Genomic DNA, 21,045 nt, shown 5'->3' on the forward strand with positions numbered 1-21,045 from the left:
AATTTTATATTGTTCATAATTTCTAGATCACTTAGTGATGGCAGAGTTGAGACATAGTTCTTTTTTTCAAGTCAGAAATCAAAATGAGGCAAAATCACATTCAAGTAAACAATGTCCAAGAAAATCTGTGAATCCTTAACCATGTATTATTTTCATAGGGTGCTGAAGCTAAAATTGAGAGAGAACTTGTGGCATCACTATCAACATCATCATCATCATCATCAACAGAAGACTACAACTTTGAGGAAAAACATTTATCGAGAACAGAAATGAACTTTATTTAAGAATAATGCATACAATTCAATTATATCAGTTTAATTATAGTTACATTATAGTGGTGTGTTTAATTCAAGTCCAATCTATGTATTAACAGTTTGTTTCACCATTCATCTTTAAAATCTTCAAACCAATAAATTTTAGTAAATCATCCTTAAAAGATCTTTCCAAGCACAATCTTTGTTTTTATTGGTTTAAAAAAATGTTTTTAAAATGGAAAAATAATCATTGTGAAGTATAGAGAGATTTCAACCATTTCCTTGGAAATACATCTTGATAATAGCAAGCATTCATCATAATATAAAACAGAAAGAGGATTAATTTACTGTGGCATAGGAAGTCCTGCCAGTTCCTAAATGCCCTAAATAGTTTCTCTGAGTTATTTTACATTGTTTAGGCCTCAAGGAAAACCAAAGCCCCACCTCCAGGTTTAGTAACAAACAAACTCTGCTTCTCTGGCGCTAAGCTGCGATTGCTCCTCTGGTAGTAAGCCTCCTGCACGTTTGCTAGGAAGCTGGGCAACTTGTCAGCAGGTACTATTGATACCGTGCAGCCACCCCATCCTGCTCCAGTCAGTCGTGACCCAGGAGCGCCGAACTTCCTAACAAAGAGAGAGAAAAAATTACTATATAAAAATGAAAATAGTGATTACTTTGATGCTTATAGAACACATGGCCAATCCAAGTTCTGAAGAGAGAACATGTTGGGAGTTTGGGGGTACTGCCAAATGTTTTAGGACATTAATTAAGAAATGTTAGGACACTGAAAATTTTGTACTGTTTCAGAAGGTAAAGTCCCTCACTTTGGATGTAAGAGATCTGGCAAAGCCCACTGTAGTCTTGATTTCATAAAGTAGACACCTGGCAAGATGTGTAGCAAGCCTAAAGGTAAAGTGGGAAAAGTGAGTAGAAAGAAGACAGGCAATGGGTGTGGTTAACGTTATGAATCATAAGGCCACTAGCAAGGAAGGCAAAACAGAATCAAATGTGCACAGTCTTATTATTATATAAGTGGGACTTGTTTATTTCAATTATACTCTTAGGGCTTAGCTATTCAACATAAGACAATAAGACTCCAGGGGTTGGAGCCATAACTCCACTTGCCTAGCACACGTAAAGCCCTAGATTCAATTCCCAGTACTGAAAAACAAAAAAAGAATCAGATTCTTAGAACTGATAGACATGTTCTACATAAATTTATCAACACAGAACTCATTATTTAACTCTAGATTGATTGGTTGGTTGGTTTAATCTCTAATGGAAAATTATACAAACTTTCCACAAAGAAAATGGTGCCCATTCATATCCATACCATCTTCCTGCCCTTCTAGTGCTGGTCTGACAACAGAACTAAGAATTTGCCATTAGATAAGATGTGTCTTATTAGGACAGAAATGACTAAACTACCACCCAGCTAAAGACATTTTTAATCTTTAGCCATGAACCAGGCACAGTTTCAAACCTAAAATTTGAAAAGTAAAAGACCTTACACAAAGTGCAAGGATTACTCATCTTCAAAAGATGCAATTGATCTTGACAGTAAAAGTTAACATATACTTTCAATTTATTCTTTCTAATATAATTTACCCCAAATTAGTCACAGATTAAAAACTCTATAATTAACTTAGCACAATTCTGTCCCTTTTTTCCATCTAAATGAGCTATTTTACTTCCTGGAAAATATCAATAGATTACCCCACCTCTAGGACATCAGAATTACTGCTCCAATAATTCATTTTCTCAATTGATTTATTTTCATCATGTTTCATTCATTAATGTACACTTGTTGGATGAAAATAGGTGTTTAAGGAAGAAAAAAAAATACTTAAAAAGAAAGAAAGATTACTAATCTTTCCTGAACACATCCAGCTTATGGTCCAATAATTTAACTGAGACTAGTCTCTGTCATCCAAACTGAAAGGTTTCTTTGACCCTGGAATTCTGGATTTTGAGTTCCTAGGCTAACAAAGGGCCCATTTGCAGTATGTTGATTAAAAAAAAAAGTTATATACAGCCACATCAAAAACTTTCAATGAGGTGTCCCCGAATATCTCTAAAGACTTAAAATGCGAGTGTTTTGGTCAACCATGGCAAGGTCTTTAGAGGACAACATGCCTTCTTGATTTTCTAACCCCAACTATGCCATTTTTGCTGAATTCAATTCATCAAGACTTTAATGGTCTTCAATGGATTTCGAGGCATGTTTCCTTACACTTTCTCATTTGGACAGTTTTTTAAAGTTGTGGTTTCAAAAATTGAACTTAAACTGAGAGTACTGTTTCTAATCTGGCTGCAAAAACCATAGGAATTGTGCCAGAGGCCCAGAGAGCAAAACTAGAAGAGTTATTTTATTTCTATGTGTTATTATTATTATTGGTGGTATTGGGGGTTAAACTAAGGGCTACACACACATGAAGCAAGTGCTCTACCACTGAGCTACATCCCCAGCCTTATTTAGAAGTCTTTCTAGGTAAACACATTCACTTCTGAGTCCGATTACCACCTTGCCTACCACAGAGGAAAATGGTCTAGATTGTATCAACCACATGGTCCAAATCATCAGAGCTCCAATTTCCCAAATAAAGAATAAGTGCTATTATTAATGGCCTTCCACCCCTTAGTCAATGGCACTCCTGATCACAAACAGAGGCTTCCCAGGAGTCTGCAACCTGTTCAGCTGCACTTATCCTGAGGTGGAAAAGACCTGTCTACAGTGTTTCCCACTAGTGCTTAACATACCCATTAGTCTATATCATTTAAATTCCAAAGGAGGTCCAAAGTTACAAGACCAACAGAGGCTTTGAATTAAGAAAGAAAAGGTAGGTGAGATGAGGTTGTTTAATAAACTGTTCACATTTGAAATTTTTTTCTAGGAGAACAGCAAAACATTAAAAATTTGTCTCCTGAGCTATTGTACATCAGAGAGGCAATACAAGAATTATAAAGAACAATCCAAAAATCCCCTAAATACCAGTTTGATGATTATGCTGACTGGATGGGAATGATGTAAAGGGTTTGTCAAAGCAATAAAAAGCAGCCTCTGCCTTATAAAGCATGATTTACATAACAAATGCTAGGGCCAGAGGGATGTTGATTATAAAGAATTTCCCTTTAATCCTTTTATTGCCAAAAAATAATATTCATATAATTATTTATGCACCCAATGTAGCCTATCTAAAATTTCCAAATTTTAAATGAACTGGTTTAACATAAACCTAAGTTGCAAGTCACAGGCCAATGAAGAGTGCATGTATGAAACCCCAGAAAAACCCAATTATGCTACAAACTAGAAAGGGGAAAAATAAGGTATCATGCTTTGTACTTCAATTCAATTTCATAATAAGTAAATATTTATATATTACACAAATGGATATTAAATTATTTCAGGAGAAAGGTAAATTTGAGGAAACGTCATATCCATCACTCTAAACCCAGCCCAGTATAATTCTGGAACTGAACTATTTGTTGCTGAACTATTATATTTGTCTTAAAATATAAAAATATATAATATATATAAATACAAACAGGTAATAATATATTCTTCATATGGAAAGACTTCTAATTTCTGTTCTCCAAAATCTGGCAAGATCTCAGGAAAACAGATCTTCCAGTACAATTTCTATGATTTTTAGTCAGGTTAGAATCAGTACTTTAAAAAGCTTCTTCACAACAAAGAAAAGAGTCAATAACACAAAGAGAGAGTATACACAATGGGAGAAAATCTTTACCACATTCACCTCACAGAGAGCATTAATCTTCAAGATATACAAAGCACTCAAAAAACTTAACACAAAAAGCAAACAACACATTCAATAAATGGGCAAAGGAATTGAACAGACACTTCACAAAAGAAGAAACATAATCGATCAATAAGTATATGAAAAAGTGTTCAACATCTCTAGCAATTAGAGAAATGCAAATCAAAACTACACTGAGATTCCATCTCACTCCAGTCAGAATAGGAATTATAAAGAATACAAGCAATAATAAATGATGTTAGAATGCAGGGTAAAATGTACACTCATACACTGCTGGTGGGACTGCAAATTGGTACAACCACTATGGAAAGCAGTATGGAGATTCCTCAGAAAAACTGAAATGGAACCACCCTTTGACCCAGTTATCTCACTCCTCAGTGTACACCCAAAGGACTTACAATCAGCATACTACAGTGATGTACCCACATCAATGTCTATAGCAGCTCAATTCACAATAGCTAAACTATGGAACCAACCTATGTGCCCTTCAACAGAAGAATGGATAAAGAAAATGTGGCACATATACACAGTGGAATAATATTACTCAGTCTTAAGGTAAGAATGAAATCATGGCATTTGCTGGTAAATGGATGGAGCTGGTGAATATCATGCTAAGTTAAATAAGCCAATGCCCCAAAACCAAAGGCTGAATATTTTCTGATATGAGGATGCTAATTCATAATTCGGATGGGGGTGCTAGGGAAGAATAGAGGTACTTTGGATTAGATAGAAGGGAGTGAAAGGAGGAGAGGGGGTGGGGGTAGGAAGGACAGTGGAATGAATCAGATATTATTACACTATGTGCATATATGATTACATGATGGATAGAAAAATAAAAAGTTACACTCCATTTATGTATGATGGGTCAAAATGCATTCTACTGTCATCTATAACTAATTAGAACAACAACAAAAGAAACAGCACTTTCAGATTGTTTTAGATTCAAGAAACCATAGTCTTCAAATACTGCTCAATAATAAATCATAAAAATATGTGCATACAAATTTATTTTAGAAATGTAAGCCACTAAAAGCTACTGAAGGTTTGCTTTGATTGGAGCAAAAGGCATAAGCAGTATAAGTAGAACACAGAGGCCTAAAGAAAAAAATCCCTAAGGATAGCTTAAGTGTCGTAGTCCCTGGTCCCTTTTTGTTGTTAGGGTACGGAGATTAGGACTTAAGCTCACAAGTTAAAGAGCATGTAACTAGGATTTACACTTCACTCTTCCATGTTTGGATCTGGTCAGGAGAATGGGCACAAGAGGCTGAGTAGCTCAGTCATGGAATAAAATTGAGAAAAGACTTCTGAGGGAGACAAAACAAATGAACTTTTGTACCCATTGTCCACCCATTAAAATCTGTCATTCATCTTTCTTAACGGTTTGGGCAGTAGTACAGTAATGAATTGTCTCTAGTTTCAACAAGTGTCAAAACAGAAATAAAAGGAATTAACTATTTTTTTTTAAGTAAAATCAGGGAACCGATAACAAATGAGCTGTCTCAGATTTAATTGACTTGGTTTCAAAATTGTTCTGTGGTCCTCAGTAATTCTACTTTAAAATTTAGCTGTTTTTTTTTAAATTTACATTTTGTTCATTTGAAAGAGATATTTTATAATTGGGAAAACATCATCTTTTCCTTCATCATTTTGTTTCACATAATTAAACTTCTAACATTAATTTAATAAAAAAAAAAAAGGCAGCTTAACTGCGTAAGTGTAGTTTCCTTCTTCCTCCCTGGTCCTTTCTTTGGATTGTAAACTGATTTTCTCTTGAAGAGCAGTAAATGACTCCATCAATTTAAAAAAAAAAAAAAAAGACAAAAAACTCAAACATTGGTGATTTCTTCTACTTTTTCCCCCTTTCTCCTCTCCAATTAGATCATAAAATTGCTTGCCCCATACATTGTCCTATAGGCAAATTATCTAGAGAAACACCTTCTCAAATATGGTCTAACTCAGATCATGCAAGGTTTTCATGTGTATGTGGTACCTTGAGTAGTCTTACGTATTCAAGTCCTTCATTCAATCATTCAGTTAGTTACTTTTTCATGTGAATAGTTTCCAAAGAGTTTTCAGAACACAAAAGGAGTTTTATAAAGTGCTACAGGTGTGCCCAGGGAGAGTGACCTAAAGATTACCTTTGGCAGGGCTCCTCCTGGAACCCATTTCATTTTCCCTCCTTTTCATCTCCAAAGACAAGGAGGAGCTCAGGCTATCAATCTCAATCACAACTCCTTCTGATGTTAACATTTTTTAAGGAAAAATCTGGAGGTGGTGTGGTCTTTCAAGCAATGCTCTATCAGAGGTTGAGTTTATAGAACCAGTGGTCCACACCAGGCCTTGCCTGGGCCCTTTCCAGCACATCCAACATCTCCTTTTCCTGGCCCAGAAATACATAGGGTCTCAGAGGAACTAGGGCTTAAGGGTTTCTATTGCTCTTCTGAATCTTTCCCATTTTTACTACTTATTACTCTTCCACCTTCTATCTTCCCCAGTTTTTCACAATTCTTTATCTTATTACCATCTTTTCTATTCTTCTAAACAGCTCCTTCTTGTCTTATCACCTCTCAAATATCCATACAAAAGAAAGTTCCACAGTTTTTGAGATGTGGATTAGACTTCAACTTCACATGGTATACAAATATCCACACGAAAAGCATGTGTTGATTGTAGGAAGGAGTGGTAACAATGACTATGACTACTTAATTCTTCCTTTGAGTTTGTTCTCCTAGTAGGACCTTCCAGTACTACTACCAACTGGAATATCTGGCTAGAATATTTCCATGGAATTATATGCTCGTCACAGCAACAGCAAAGAAAACATTAATTAAAAAGCTTAAAGGCCAAACGACTCTTCTGGTCAATATTCTCCCTGTGCCAGAAGATAATATTTCTGTATGGGAAACTCAGACCTATATGGTTATATAATAACTAGAAACTTATTTTGATACTTAGCCAGGGGCTTCCAAACAAAATCTGCCATGAAAAAAGAAATGGCACTCCTTCTATTCTAGACACAATATTTTTTTTCTTCAGAAAATTAACACAGCAGATTGAATATGTAGTCAGAACACTTGAGTTGCCATTAAAAAAGGAATTCCTCAAATAAAAGTTTTAAATAAATAAAAAGTACTCTTCCTATTAAGACAGAGCCACAAAATCTTTCACTAGAACCACAGTTTTCATAACGTATAGACCTGTAGACTGCTAGAACAGAAAAAGAGAATGGAGATCAAAAAGCAAGACAACAGTCTGAAGTCACCTAGTGCAGGATGAAAAGAAACAAAGCTAGAATTCAATCTGTCCAATTCTGGCCCAATCTTATATAGTCTACTGCCTGCCTTCTTGCTCAGCATGAATTTGCTCAATGTTCAAATGCTGGAAACTACAACAACCAAGACTTCCCATCATGCAGTTTCAAAGTCAGGAAAGAAAATAGATTTTGAAATATCCACATTTGAATGTAACCAAGTGGGAGAGAACAAAATACTGAATTGAGAGCCAGGCTTTCCCACTAACTTATTTTGAAACTTGTTCAAATCACTTCACCCCTTAGTGCCTTCTCAAATCTCTAATATAGGATGGTAATATAAGATGGTCTGACGCAGAATTGTGAAAAATGGATGCCAAGGATGTGGCTTTTGGTGAAACAAGGAAAGTTTCTCAGGCCAAAAATCTAGAAGTCATCTTGATTTCTCTCTTTTTCCCATACAGCAATTATCTAGACTCTTCCTTGAAAGCACACTTGGCACTGAATCACTAGCACTTCCACTGTCCCTTTCTCTTCTCAAAGCCAGAGTCCTTCCCTGGCCTAGACCCACAAGGCTAGTATGGAGTATGGGGTATCTACTTCATCACCTTCTACTCTCTCCTTTCTTCAATGACCTTCCACCATACTGGTCCTCTTGCTGTGCCTCACACATGATGGCCATATGTCCACCTCAGGGCCTCTTCACTTGCTGTTCTAATTTCTTCAACTTCTTCAAGTCTCTGCTCAAATATCACTTCCTCACAGAGGAGCTCTTGAACCATTCCATATAGAGAATCCAGTCAACCCAGTAGTTTTTATCCTTCTAATTTTTGTTAACAGCATGTATCACTAACAGTCAAACCACTGTTAACTGTCATTTCTCTCTCTTCTCATAAGAATGTATATTCCATAAGAGCAAGTGCTGGTTGACCAACCCAGGAAAAGAAAGCATGTTAGAGAATTTTAGGAGAACAGCAAATGTTCTTCTATGGCTTTTCAGGTATGAATCAAATCATCCCATTTCTTTCCAAGCAAAGATGCTTCTTCCTCATTTCTGCACATATCATTTCACTTTCTCTTATTTCCTGAACAATGTATGTCCCTTCCATTTACTGGGCCCTTGATATTTTCAGAAAAGAGCACTTATAATGAAACAAGCTCTGGAAGGCTCTAGGGCAATTAGCAAGCAAACACTGACGTCAGCAGAGTGGTTCTCATCAATGCTGGGTGCAAGTCTCTCAACAAGTTGGGTTACACATGCCATTTGTGACCACTGGAGCTACTTGGTTTAAACTTTTCAGGCTGGGAGTGTGGAATGAGTGAAGCAAGCCACAGGCGCCAAGTGGTTAATTATATTTCCATTACTAATTGCATGCAGCTCTATATTATCTTCTCAGTGAAATAACATCAAGCCATTTGGGAGTTCTCCCAATTTCCCTTTCAGTTCTCCCAAGGTCAGTAAGAGCCCTCTGGGGTGAGTGGACCACTCTATTATTGATAATTATAAGGAAGTTGTTTTCAGGTTTGGTAAAAGAATTTCCCTTTTCATACTTCTGTCTCAACACTCCATTGATAAATTGCACTTTCTTCAGTCCTTATTTGCCCAAATTGCCTAAACTAAATCTAGAGGCAGGAAATGCTGGATTTCTGAGTGATTCTTTCAGCAATCTCCCCACATGCTCCTATCAAGCTTGAGGCCTTCTTTAGGCTATCTCCCTTCTTTTGAATAAAATGAGTAAACTTAATTAGGAAAGCTAACATGAGTTTCTGGCATAGTAACAGCATAATAATTAAAAGATCATGAGAAAGTAATGACAGAGCCCCTGTCTGAAGAAAGCTACTTTCCCAAAATGTGGGGTCATCCAAAGATGGAAAAGTCTTTCTTATGATGCCACAAAGAACTGATTCCAAGTTAAGGACCTGAACAGACACTTCTCAGAGGAGGACATACAATCAATCAACAATTACATGAAAAAATGCTCACCATCGCTAGCAGTCAGAGAAATGCAAATCAAAACCACCCTAAGATACCATCTCACTCCAGTAAGATTGGCAGCCATTATGAAGTCAAACAACAACAAGTGCTGGCGAGGATGTGGGGAAAAGGGTACACTGGTTCATTGTTGGTGGGACTGCAAATTGGTGCAGCCAATTTGGAAAGCAGTATGGAGATTTCTTGGAAAGCTGGGAATGGAACCACCATTTGACCCAGCTATTCCCCTTCTGGGTCTATTCCCTAAAGACCTAAAAAGAGCATGCTACAGGGACACTGCTACATCGATGTTCATAGCAGCACAATCCACAATAGCAAGACTGTGGAAGCAACCTAGATGCCCTTCAATAGACGAATGGATAAAAAAAAAATGTGGCATTTATACACAATGGAGTATTACTCTGCATTAAAAAATGACAAAATCATAGAATTTGAAGGGAAATGGATGGCATTAGAGCAGATTATGCTAAGTGAATTTAGCCAATCCCTAAAAAACAAATGCCAAATGTCTTTTTTGATATAAGGAGAGTAACTAAGAACAGAGTAGGGAAGAAGAGCATGAGAAGAAGACTAACATTAAACAGGGATGAGAGGGGGAGGGAAAGGGAGAGAGAAGGGAAATTGCATGGAAATGGAAGGAGACCCTCAGGGTTATACAAAATTATATACAAGAGGAAGGGGAGGGGAAAGGGAAAAATAATACAAGGGGGAGAAATGAATTACAGTAGAGGGGGTAGAGAGAGAAGAGGGGAGGGGAGGGGAGGGGAGGGGGGATAGTAGAGGATAGGAAAGGCAACAGAATACAACAGACATGAATATATCAATATGTAAATCAATGGAAGTGTAACTGATGTGATTCTGCAATCTGTATACAGGGTAAAAATGGGAGTTCATAACCCACTTGAATCAAAGTGTGAAATATGATATATCAAGAATTATGTAATGTTTTGAACAACCAATAAAAAAAAGAAAAAAAAAGAACCTCATAAAACCATGGGGTCATGTCTCAAAGCTTTCATCCTAGAGATATATAAATAAAGGAATAAAGTTGGGGTCTATATTATGGGAGGACCCTTATAGAGGAAGGAAAGAAGAGCTTCTGTCATGTAAAAGATTATGAAAATGTTGCATTTTTTTTCAGTGATTTGAACACTATTCTTTGGTAGAATCTTTTGGTCCCCATCATGCTGCTGTCTCAGCCTCACCGACAGATGTCCACCAGCTGGTCCAGCTCAGGGCAACTGCACTCATACATGTCCCGGCAGCTCTTGTGGCTCTGGTTCATTAACTCTCCCAGCAGCTGGACTATGTTGTCAGGTGCTTCTTCACATATCTTCTTAAATTGGAGCACTCTTGCAGCCTCACTGTACACGTGCTTTGCCCGCTGGTAGAGTTTGAAGATGAGCACTGAGGAAGCAAAGGCATGGGGAAGATTAGAAAGACTGACTGTACTGCACTGTACAAAGATAATGTTGAGGCTTCCATTTCTGCCTTCATTATCAAAACTTACACTTGGGTTTCTATTTTACAGAAGAATTTCTAATAGTCAAAATATGCCTATTTGCAAGTCAGTTTTACTTCTTTCTTAATACTGAATAAATCTTGTAAGACTATTTTCTTCATTCAATACAGAAAAGTGTATACAGGCGTATGCCAAATAAACCATCCCATAGGAAGGGAGGGTGACATGTACTGAGCACTCCCTATATATCAGGTGCTCTAAAAGCACTACCTCATGTAGTTCTCAACAGCACAGGGAGGTAAGCAATGTGATTCCTCTTTAACAGATAAGAGAAGGAGGCTCCATTAGAGTGAACTCACATGCCTAACATCACACATCCAGAAAGTGGCAGAAGCAGGACAGATCAGGGATATATGGCCCTAAAATATGTTCTTTTCACTGTACCCTCACCTCCCAGAAAGGAAAACTGAAAATACCTATGCAACTAAGTTTATAAAAATGTATCCTAGAGTAACAGATCAACACAATTCTTTAAATATGTGTAAATATTATAAATACATATATCTGTACTATATATACTTCAGCCTTATTTATCATAGCAAAAAAAAATAAGAAACAATCCAAATATCTAATAACAGGGGACTTTTAAAAAATATATACTATATTCATTAATATATATATATATATATATATATATATATATATATATATATATATTACTGTGAAGAGAGAGCCTGCAGAATGAAAGAAAATCTTTGTCAACTATTCTTCCAACAGAGGAATAATATCCAGAATCCATATGAAAAACTCAAAAAACTTAATAAAAAGCACAAATCACCCAGTCAAATGGGAAAAAGAACTAAACAGACACTTCTTAAAAGAAGTACAAATGACCAATATATGTATGACAAAAAATTTTCAACATCAATAGCCATCAGGAAAATACAAATCAAAACCTCACTGAGATTTCATCTGACTCCAGTTAAAATCAAGCCTACAAATAACAAATGCTGGCAAGAATGCAGGGAGCAATACACCAACGTATGATAGAGCTATAGCATCCTGTGGTATTTATCTAGAAGAATTAAAGTCTTCATACTATAGTGATACATGCATACCCATATTTAAAGAAGCACAATTCACAATAGGCAAGTTATGGAACCAGACTAGATGTCCATCAACAGATGAACGGTTACAGAAAATGTGGTATACCTACATGATGAGGTTTTACTCAGACATAAATAAGAATTAGATTATGTCATTTGCAGGAAAATGGGTGGAATTGAAGAACATCAAGTTAAGCAAACTAAATCAGGTTCAGAAATACAAGAGTGGCATATTTTCTCCTATGTATGAAAGCTAGAGAGAGAAAAAAGGAGGGAATTGAAAATAGAAGGGAAGCCAGTGCGGTAGAGAAATGAGATCAGGAGGAGGAAGAAGGGAAGAAAAAGAGGAGGTACTGGAGAATGAAATTCATCATTGGAGAATGAAAAAAGGAGGGCAGACAGTAAGCTCAGAATATTTATTCCCAAGCTCCTTCCTTTTGGAGCCACCTGAAATTGGCTCAGTCCCTCCACTGAAGAACACTGAACTTCCTTCCAGATAGGCTTTTCTCCATGACTTTCCTCCTGGGTCTGTCTCCAGATCCCTTCTCTCCTAAATTATGATTACTTTCTCAGAAGTACTTTTACATTTTTATTTATGAAGCAATAAATTCTTTTAAAGTTTCAGGTTACATTCTTTGTCCTCCACAGCACTATTCTCCTCACCCTGAGAAGTGGATAAAAAGGCAGTCCAGGCTAAAAGAAGGAAAGTGTCATGATTAGGAACAGCAATGTGTGTCTCCACAGAACTCATATGTTGAAACCCTAACCCCTAACTGGATAGTATCAGGAGTTGAGGCCTTTGAGGGATAACTGCATTTAGATGAGGTCACGAGAGTGGAGTCCCATGATGTGATTTAATGTTCTTATAAGAAAAGAAAGAGGTTAGAGTTCACTTTATCCACCTCATGAGGATACAACTAGAAGACAGACATCTGTAAATCAGGAAGAGGGACTTTACCAGACACTGAATCTGCTGACTCCTGGATCTTGAAATTCCTGGCCTCCAGAACTATAAGAAATACATTTCTGTTGTTTAAGCCACCCAGTATGTGGTATTTTGCTATAGCAGCCCAAACTAACTAACACCACTCATGGGATTTGTGCAAAAGCTTAGTGATTATAAGGATGGGGCTAAATTTCTTACAAATTAATAATGAATAATTAAGTTTTCTTTCAAAGATTTGCAAATGAGTAACATGAGCTATAACTTAACTACTTGCATCAATGAAATGATGCAAATTTGTGTAAATTTTCCTACTCCTTTTCTGAGGACCTATGGTTAATCTTTAAATCTAATCAGTTCTTCTTTACAAATATATGTCTTCTAACCTACTCTCTTATTCTCATATCTCCTCTGAATTTGCACTTTGTTCTCCTTCTAGTGTGTTCCACAGTTATCTGCTAATTGACATCCCTGTCTTCGTCATTCCTTCCTGCAACCCATCTTTAAGTTGACACTGCCAGATTGAGCTCCCAAACACAGCCTGATCATATTACTACCCCAAATCCTGATTCCCTAGTATTTAGCATGGTCCAAAATCCTGCCCCCACTATGCTCAGTCTCAATAGGATATCTTCCCTTCAACCAGAATGGCCTGTGTTACCCTAAAACAACTCATTTCTGGATATACTCATTAGTCCCATAGGGAAATAGCTTCTTGCCCTTTCTCTGTGTCAAAATTTTACCTCTTTCTGCAGGTTCAGATTACATTTTATATCATCCATGAAGCCATGAGGGCTCAGCTGGAAACAATTTCTTGACCCTGAACTTGTACCATGCTTGCAGTCCATGGCACTCATGTGGTGCTTATCAAACATTTTCCACAGTAATTATTTCTCATATCTCAGCAAAGAATTCACAAACTGCTATACCTGCCCCCCCCAGCACAGCCTCTTGCCCCAGAGCATCTCCACAGTGTCTTACATGACAGCTCAATAAGTGTTTACAGTTCATGATCATACGGTGAGGATTTTATTTTTAAATCCCAGATTGAAATCAAAATACTTCCATCTGGCCATTGTTGCTTTAAAAAATGAAAGCAAAATTACACTATTCACAGCTTAAGGAGCTGCTGAGGCTGAGGAAAGGGAACAGCAGGATTCCCCCTTCTATTAAATCTGCAATTGCTGACACCCGTGGAGATGAAAAATAAGAAGCAGGGGAGGGAAAGAGAAATCACATGTAGGTAAGGGAAAAAATCCACCCACAACAACAACATGTTTTGTTCCATCAGTAGCCAGGTCATGTGAATCAGCCCACTCTGCAATGTGAATTTCTTGTTTCCATCAGTCAGTTCCATTGAAATGGGAATATGATTTATTTTAGAGTCTGGGTGTCAAAACATCCCAAGGGAAAAAAGCCTTACCCATACTGGCATATACTGTCTACAAAAATGCACCCTATGAAGAAACAGCACAGGAGGATGTGGCAACAACTCCTCAAAATCTCTGAACAGGAAAGGACAAAGAAGTGCAATTGATTGAAGTTATGTGCCTGAGACGGTGCCAATCATTTCGTACGTGTTAATATAATCCAGGTTGTAGAATATTTTGAAAGAAAATGACTTTGGTAACTGTAGTTTAAAATTCTTCTTTTCTAAATCTTGAAGTTGAAACAAAATGTTTAAAATACCAGTTTTAAGATCCCATATGTTTCAGTTTTACTTTTGAACTACTTCACCTTCTGCAATCAGGGACCAAGTTAAAAATCAGAGCATGGGGAGGGAGGAGGGAAGAGTATTGTTTCATTTTTACTGTGGGATTCCACTGATAAAGCAATCACCTAGTTTGGTGGTCCATTACCATTTATGTCTGCTGCACAAAGGGCACAAAAAAGCAACACCTTCTACAACAATAAAACAGTGCTGTTTTGCTGACAAATCACTGCATCATACTTTAATGAGACAAGTTTTTTTAACTGAATAGTAAAAAATTTCAAACAGATTGAACAATGGCGAAAATATTGTAACAAACTCCGTAGTCCATCACCTATACTGAAAAATTACTATTTCCATATTGGCTTCAATTGGTATTTTGCTGAAGTATTTTCAAATAATTGTAGATACTTACATATTTCCTCCTTATATGTTTGAGTGTGCACTTGTATGAAATATTTTCTTATATAAACACTACATCATCATTATACCGATTACCACTGATTCCTTATTATCACCAAGTCTATATTTAAAATTTTCTGAGTTATCTTGGAGTTTAAATTTCAGTTGGTTTTGCCACACATATATGCAGTTATTTTGTCTAATAAGTCTCTTTAAATCAGATATTTACAGTGTTTTCTTAAAACTTGTTCTAATTAGTTATGCATGACAGTACAATGCATTTTTGATACAAATAGAGCACAACTTCTCTGTATATGGTGCAGAGTCACACCAGTAGTGTGTACATAGGGTAATAATGTCTGTCTCACTCTACCATCCTGCCCATCCCTACAGTCTCTCCCTCCCCCTCCTTTCCTCACTCCCCTCTGCACAATTCAAAGTTCCTTCATTCCCCCCACCCCCCGCCCCTTCACTATGGATCAGCAATCACTTATCAGAGAAAACACTCAACCTTTGGTTTTGGGGGATTGGCTTAGTTCACTTATCATGATAGCCTCTAATTCCATGCAGTTACTAGAAAATGCCATAATTTCATTCCTCTTTTTTGGGGGAGTAGTATGTTTACCAGGGATTGAACTCACAGGCATTCAGCCACTGAGCCACATCCCCAGGCCTATTTTGTATTTATTTAGAGACATGGTCTCAATAAGTTTCTTAGCACCTCACCATTGCTGAGGCTGGCTTTGAACTTGAAATCCTCCTGTCTCGGCTTCCAGAGCCACTAGGATAACAGATGTGCAGCTGCACTAACTCAATGACATTCATCTTTAAGGTTGTGTAATAGTTCACTGTGTATGTGTATCATAATTTTTTTATCCATTCATCTGTTGAAGGGCACCTAAGTTGGTTCTATAATTTAGCAATTGTGAATTGAGCTGCCATAACATTGATGTGGGTACATCACTGTAGTATGCTGATTTTAAGTCCTTTTATTATAAACAAAGGAATGAGATAGCTAGGTCAAATGGTGGTTCCATTCCAAGTTTTCTGAGGAATCTCCATATGCTTTCCATAGTGGGTGCACCAATTTACAGTCCCAACAGCAATGTATGAGTGTACGTTTTTCCCCCACACCCTCGCCAACACTTATTATCAATTGTATTCTTGATAACTGCCATTCTGACTAGAGTGAGGTGAAAACTTAAGAGTTGTTTTGATTTGCATTTTCTAGTTGCTAGAGACGATGAACATTTTTTCAAATGTTTGTTGATCAATTGTATTTCTTCTGAGTTACAATGATTTTTGATTTCTGGATTCTTAATATCATATCCAAGCACATTTCAGGGCCATATCCTATAATAAAACTCAATATTGTCCATTACATATTCCTTTAGGATTATATATTTTCCTTTAGGATTAAAGGTTCTAAAGTAGAAATTGTCCAGAAAGATGTTTTCTGTTAAACCTTCGGACTGGTGCTTTGTGACAAGAAACATTCAGACCATACTGAGCAGATTACTCCAGAAACTAGCAATCCTGATGGCTTCTTGCGTCTGTTCTGTCCCTACAGAGGAAGTGTTGGGCAGAAAGCCTTCTGCATAGGAATATTAAATGAGGGCTCTTGTTGGGCACTCTGAAAGTGCGTGAGAGATTGCCACTGCTTGCACTCCCCAACAGTAGTAACTGAGACAACAAGAGGAAAGGGCAGAAAGGGCATCTGGTTTCAATTGTGATATAAAGGTCTTGCCAGAGGCTAAAATAGATTTAGAGACCACCCTTTGGGAGGGACACAGTTCTGTGTTGGCTGGATATCACAAATGCTCTTCGGATCCAGGATTCTGCTTTATTATATGCTGGCAACTCATCTGGTCTCTTTTGTACAGATACCAAAAAATCCAAGAAAATCTGACTTTGTCCATAACAGCTTTCTTCCCTGTCCAGTTAACTTTATAACCAGATGTTCCATCTGCTTATAAGCTCTTGTAATCTTTGAGAGCAATTATTATATTAAAGGATGAAGGAAACAGTTTCTTTCTATGTTCATTGCATGTGTGACTACTTCCAAGGCAAATTCAATTTAAAAATATAACACTAGATGTTATTTTCTTTCAATACTACTAGTGGCCTATCTTACCCAAGGGAAATCCAAGGCTTCAACACAGGATGTACCACATGGATTTTGTAACACTGTTTTTCGCCAGTATGGATCTTAGATAATTACTACATCTAATCCTAAAATTATGTACCAATTCTGAAATCTAAATGTTCATGACCACATACATTTAAACTGCAAAATTTTCATTTTGTTGTTGAATAATTTTCACTTGTATAGTAAATTCTATCGCTATAGTTTCCTTTCCTTCTGACTTCATCCCTCATCACCTACCCTTTTCCCAGACATTCCAGCCTTGCCACTGTGCCTCCAGAATACAACACGGGCTTCTGCCTTAGGCCCAGTGCAGTAGATGCTGTGTTGATCTGAAATACTCTTCCACCCGATCTTTGCATGGCTGGCCGCTAATTGTCTTGCAGGACTCAGATGCTACAGTTTTAGGAAACCTTCCCTCAATTCCAATCTAGAGCAGCACCTCCCCCGGCCCCCACCCCCACAATCTCCATCCTATTTTATTTCCCAAAACTTGTAACCATCAATATTTTCTTATGTGTTCCTTTTTTCATTGATTTGTACAACTTCCCACAACTAGAAAGCTCCAGGAAAGCCAAGATCTTGTCTGATGTTTTTATTACTGTATATTCAACAGCTAGACTAGGATTTGGCATATAGCATGGACTCAATAAATGTTGAAAGAATGGTTCATCTCCCTATTTAACACAACTGCAAAAAAAAAAAGGCTAAATGAAGAACTGTGGGATAAATACAACTGGGTATATGGAGAAGACTTCCTATTTTTGGAATTTATACTTACTAGCATCTTCACCTATCATTAGTAAGAGTTTGCTAAAATAAGGCTTAGAGGCAATTGATAAACTTCAGTATCCAAAGTATATCCTAATATCCTTTATTATAGATGACTGATAATTATTTATATTGTATTTTTCTTCATAGATGTGGTAGAGATTTCTAAAACAAATGTGTTTTGAATAAAAGGGAAGAAATAGAAAATAGATAATTATATCCAGTTAAAAGAAACTGTTTTTGTTTTCCTTTTAAGCAATCTTTGCAGCAAAAAAGTGCCTACTAACCTCTGCCTTAAAAAGGTGGGAGGCTACATAGCTTATGATCACAACCCATCTCCAGTAAAGGAATCTAAACCAGGCACAAATAATTGGTTATTTTCTTGCATCTTTGGTGAAAAAGGATGAGGGAAAACCTTTGACAAATGAAACTGGACACCATTTTTTCTCACACAAGTTCTGAGGAAAGCAGGTCAACAGTAGATGAAGAACATGCCTATTCAGTCTCTGAAAGAGTCCCACTGACTTAATTTTAAATTCTGCATGCAAGAGCTGGTGGCCTCTTCTTTATTACTTACTTTTCTACTAAAGCAATACCAAAGTGCAGGGTAAGATGGTCATCTAGCAAGTCACCCAATAGTTCTTATTGTGTACCTGCCATGGGCCCCATAGTATGCTCAAAATGATAGGAAAGATACATGAAGTAGAAATCCTTGCTTTAAGGAACTCGGCTAAACAGGGCAAAATACAAGACCTTTGGACAGTGGCCAATCACACTAAACATATCCAAGTGCTGGAAATACTAAAAGTATACTAAGAATACAGGACTTGGTGGAAGAGGAACCGTAGTAGGAAATGTTATAGGAGAGGGGTCTAAGTTTTGGAGTTCAAGTTGGGAACTGTTATGGTTTAGATTTTAGGTATTCCCCAAAATCTCATGTGTGAGACGATGCAAGAAAGCTAAAAGGTGAAATAACTGAGTTATGAGAGCCTTAATGTAATCAGTACATTAATCTTCTGACAGGTAACTGTAGGAAGGCAGGATGTGGTAGGAGGAGGAGAGTCATTGGGGGTGTGCCATTGAGGTATATATTTTGTCCACAGTGAGGGGAGTCTCTCTCTCTCTCTCTCTCTCTCTCTCTCTCTCTCTCTCTCTCTCTCTCTCTCTCTCTCTCTTTCCTGGTGCCAAGTCCTGAGCCACTTTCCTCCACCACACTCTTCCATCATGATGTTCTGCCTCACCTCAGGTCCCAAACAATGGAGTCAGCCATCTATGGACTGAGATCTCTGAAACGTGAGTGATAAATAAACTTTCCTCCTTTAAAAATGTTCTTGTCAGTCTTTGGTCACAGCAATGAAAAGGGTGACTAAAACAGGAACTGACAGTGTGTTCATGAGCCTGAAGAGAGAAAGCTAGCTGGAACCTGGGGCAGCCTCTTTAGGAAGCTGTTCTCACATCTGAAACTTTAATATCCTCTTCTGCACCCACCACACAAAGACTGCAAATTAATAACTTATGGTCTGTAGCAGGACCAGTGATGTTTTCTTGAGTGATATAATATTTTATATTGGGAAATTTTATGTAAGAATCTACATTTTTGCTTTCTCTTGAAAAAACCCAAAAGGTCTAGCTGGGCTGGACCTGTCTTCCTGCACAGCAACAGTTGGCTAGAGCTAAGGAGCAGCTACTTCTTGGAAACTTTATTGTACCAGTCCCACCATTCCCAACCATCTGACATTCAGCCTGCCTCATAGGTTTGCATGTCTTCATGGTTCCCATAGGCATCATGTGGCCCTTGTTCCTTAAAGCTCTCTAAACGAAGAATTCATTGGAGAGGGAAAAAGTGTCAGCAAAGCTCTTAGTCAAGTGGGTCAGCATATCATAATTATCCACCTTCATTGTTACAAGCAAATGTTCCCTCCCTCAGATGCATTACTAGCTCCATATTGAATTATAATCTGTCTTCCTCTAAAGCAGACAACTTTACTCTTTAGTCTTAGCTCTGTCCCCCAGACATGTAAACATCAAGTAGCCTTTCAAATACCTGAAGACAACTCCCATGGCTTATGTATGTCTTATACATACTGCTAATGATCCACTATGTGCCAGCTTTAAAACTGAGGATCCAACAATAGTAAATAAGACACTCTCTTCACTCTCAAAAAATAATGGTCTACAGAGAGAAACCATTGTTAAGCACAATAAAGGGCAACAGATGCTGAGGCAAGATCCTCACAGTTGAAGTGAAGGCATAAAACCAAGAGGAGATCACTTGAAAGCACAGATGGTACCTGGTGAAGATGGCAGGACTCTAGGAAGAAGGGATCAAGAATAAGGAAAGTGAAGCAGGAAAAGTCAAAAGAGGGAGCTTAATTAGCAGGCTCTCAATATAGACAATCTGGACCTGGTTGCTTGGGGTTTCTCTGAAGAACCATATTCTAAAAATGCCTTAGAACTGGCCCAGGGATAATGGGAAGACAAGCACTAACTCAATGACACTTCCACTGTTTGTGACTCCTAGAGGGGTTAACTTCACAATATGTGCCTGGACAGCACAGCTGCCTTCAGTGATGTTGGGAAATGCCCCAAGGCCACAAATAAGAGTCACTCACACTATCAGCTAGTTTGACATGGGCTACTGGCAATGATGGAATTAGGTGGGCAGAGTAAGAGGACATGCACAGAGATCATGACCTTCATGAGGGAGATAAAACCAGCAGAGTATAAAAGATGAGCAGGTGTTCAGCAAACCAATTAAAGGTAGGGTGGGGAGCAAAGAAAAGGACTGAGAACTTACAGCAGAGAGAACATTACGAGCAAAGACATGGGGATTAAAAAACATGAGGAGCTTCTACAGAACCCACTGTAGTTTGATTGGAATGAAGCATGAAATGAGATGAAGAAATAGGTGTAGCAGAGTACACAATGAAAGAGAAATTTAAAGAAGTAGGCAGAGGTCAGAAAATGAGGCCTTGTATGTCATGCTAAGGTATTTAAATTGTAAACTGTAGATAAGCGGTTCTATTTTTTTTAGGGTTATGGAACCTTTTGAGCATGAAATAAAAGCTAATGTGTAGCACAAAAGGAGGGTCAGGACACCAAATCTGGAAGCAGCACTTTGTTAGTGGTGCCACGGCCCAAAGGGATAATTCCCAACGTCTGAGCCCCGAGCACAGCAGGGTTTTTACAGTTTGGGGTACACCAAGGCAGGGGAGTTGCTTCGATTCT

General features: G+C 37.7%; 1 protein-coding gene across 4 annotated transcripts in view; it reads right to left on the reverse strand.

The window, feature by feature from the left end:
* Positions 1–253: 253 nt before the first annotated feature.
* The window catches only part of Galk2 (galactokinase 2), a 123,427-nt gene continuing 102,635 nt past the window's right edge, over positions 254–21,045 (reverse strand). For all 4 annotated transcript variants that reach the window (XM_040275610.2, XM_040275606.2, XM_040275608.2 and 1 more), the window contains 2 exons: positions 10,482–10,683; positions 254–877 (listed from right to left, as the gene is read on the reverse strand). In XM_040275610.2, coding sequence (XP_040131544.1) covers positions 670–877; positions 10,482–10,683 — 410 coding nt within the window. In that variant the 3' untranslated portion in view covers positions 254–669. The remainder of the gene's footprint in view (positions 878–10,481; positions 10,684–21,045) is intronic.

This window comes from Ictidomys tridecemlineatus, chromosome 5 (genome assembly GCF_052094955.1).
Source record: "Ictidomys tridecemlineatus isolate mIctTri1 chromosome 5, mIctTri1.hap1, whole genome shotgun sequence".
In the NCBI taxonomy this organism is placed as follows: Eukaryota; Metazoa; Chordata; class Mammalia; order Rodentia; family Sciuridae; genus Ictidomys; species Ictidomys tridecemlineatus.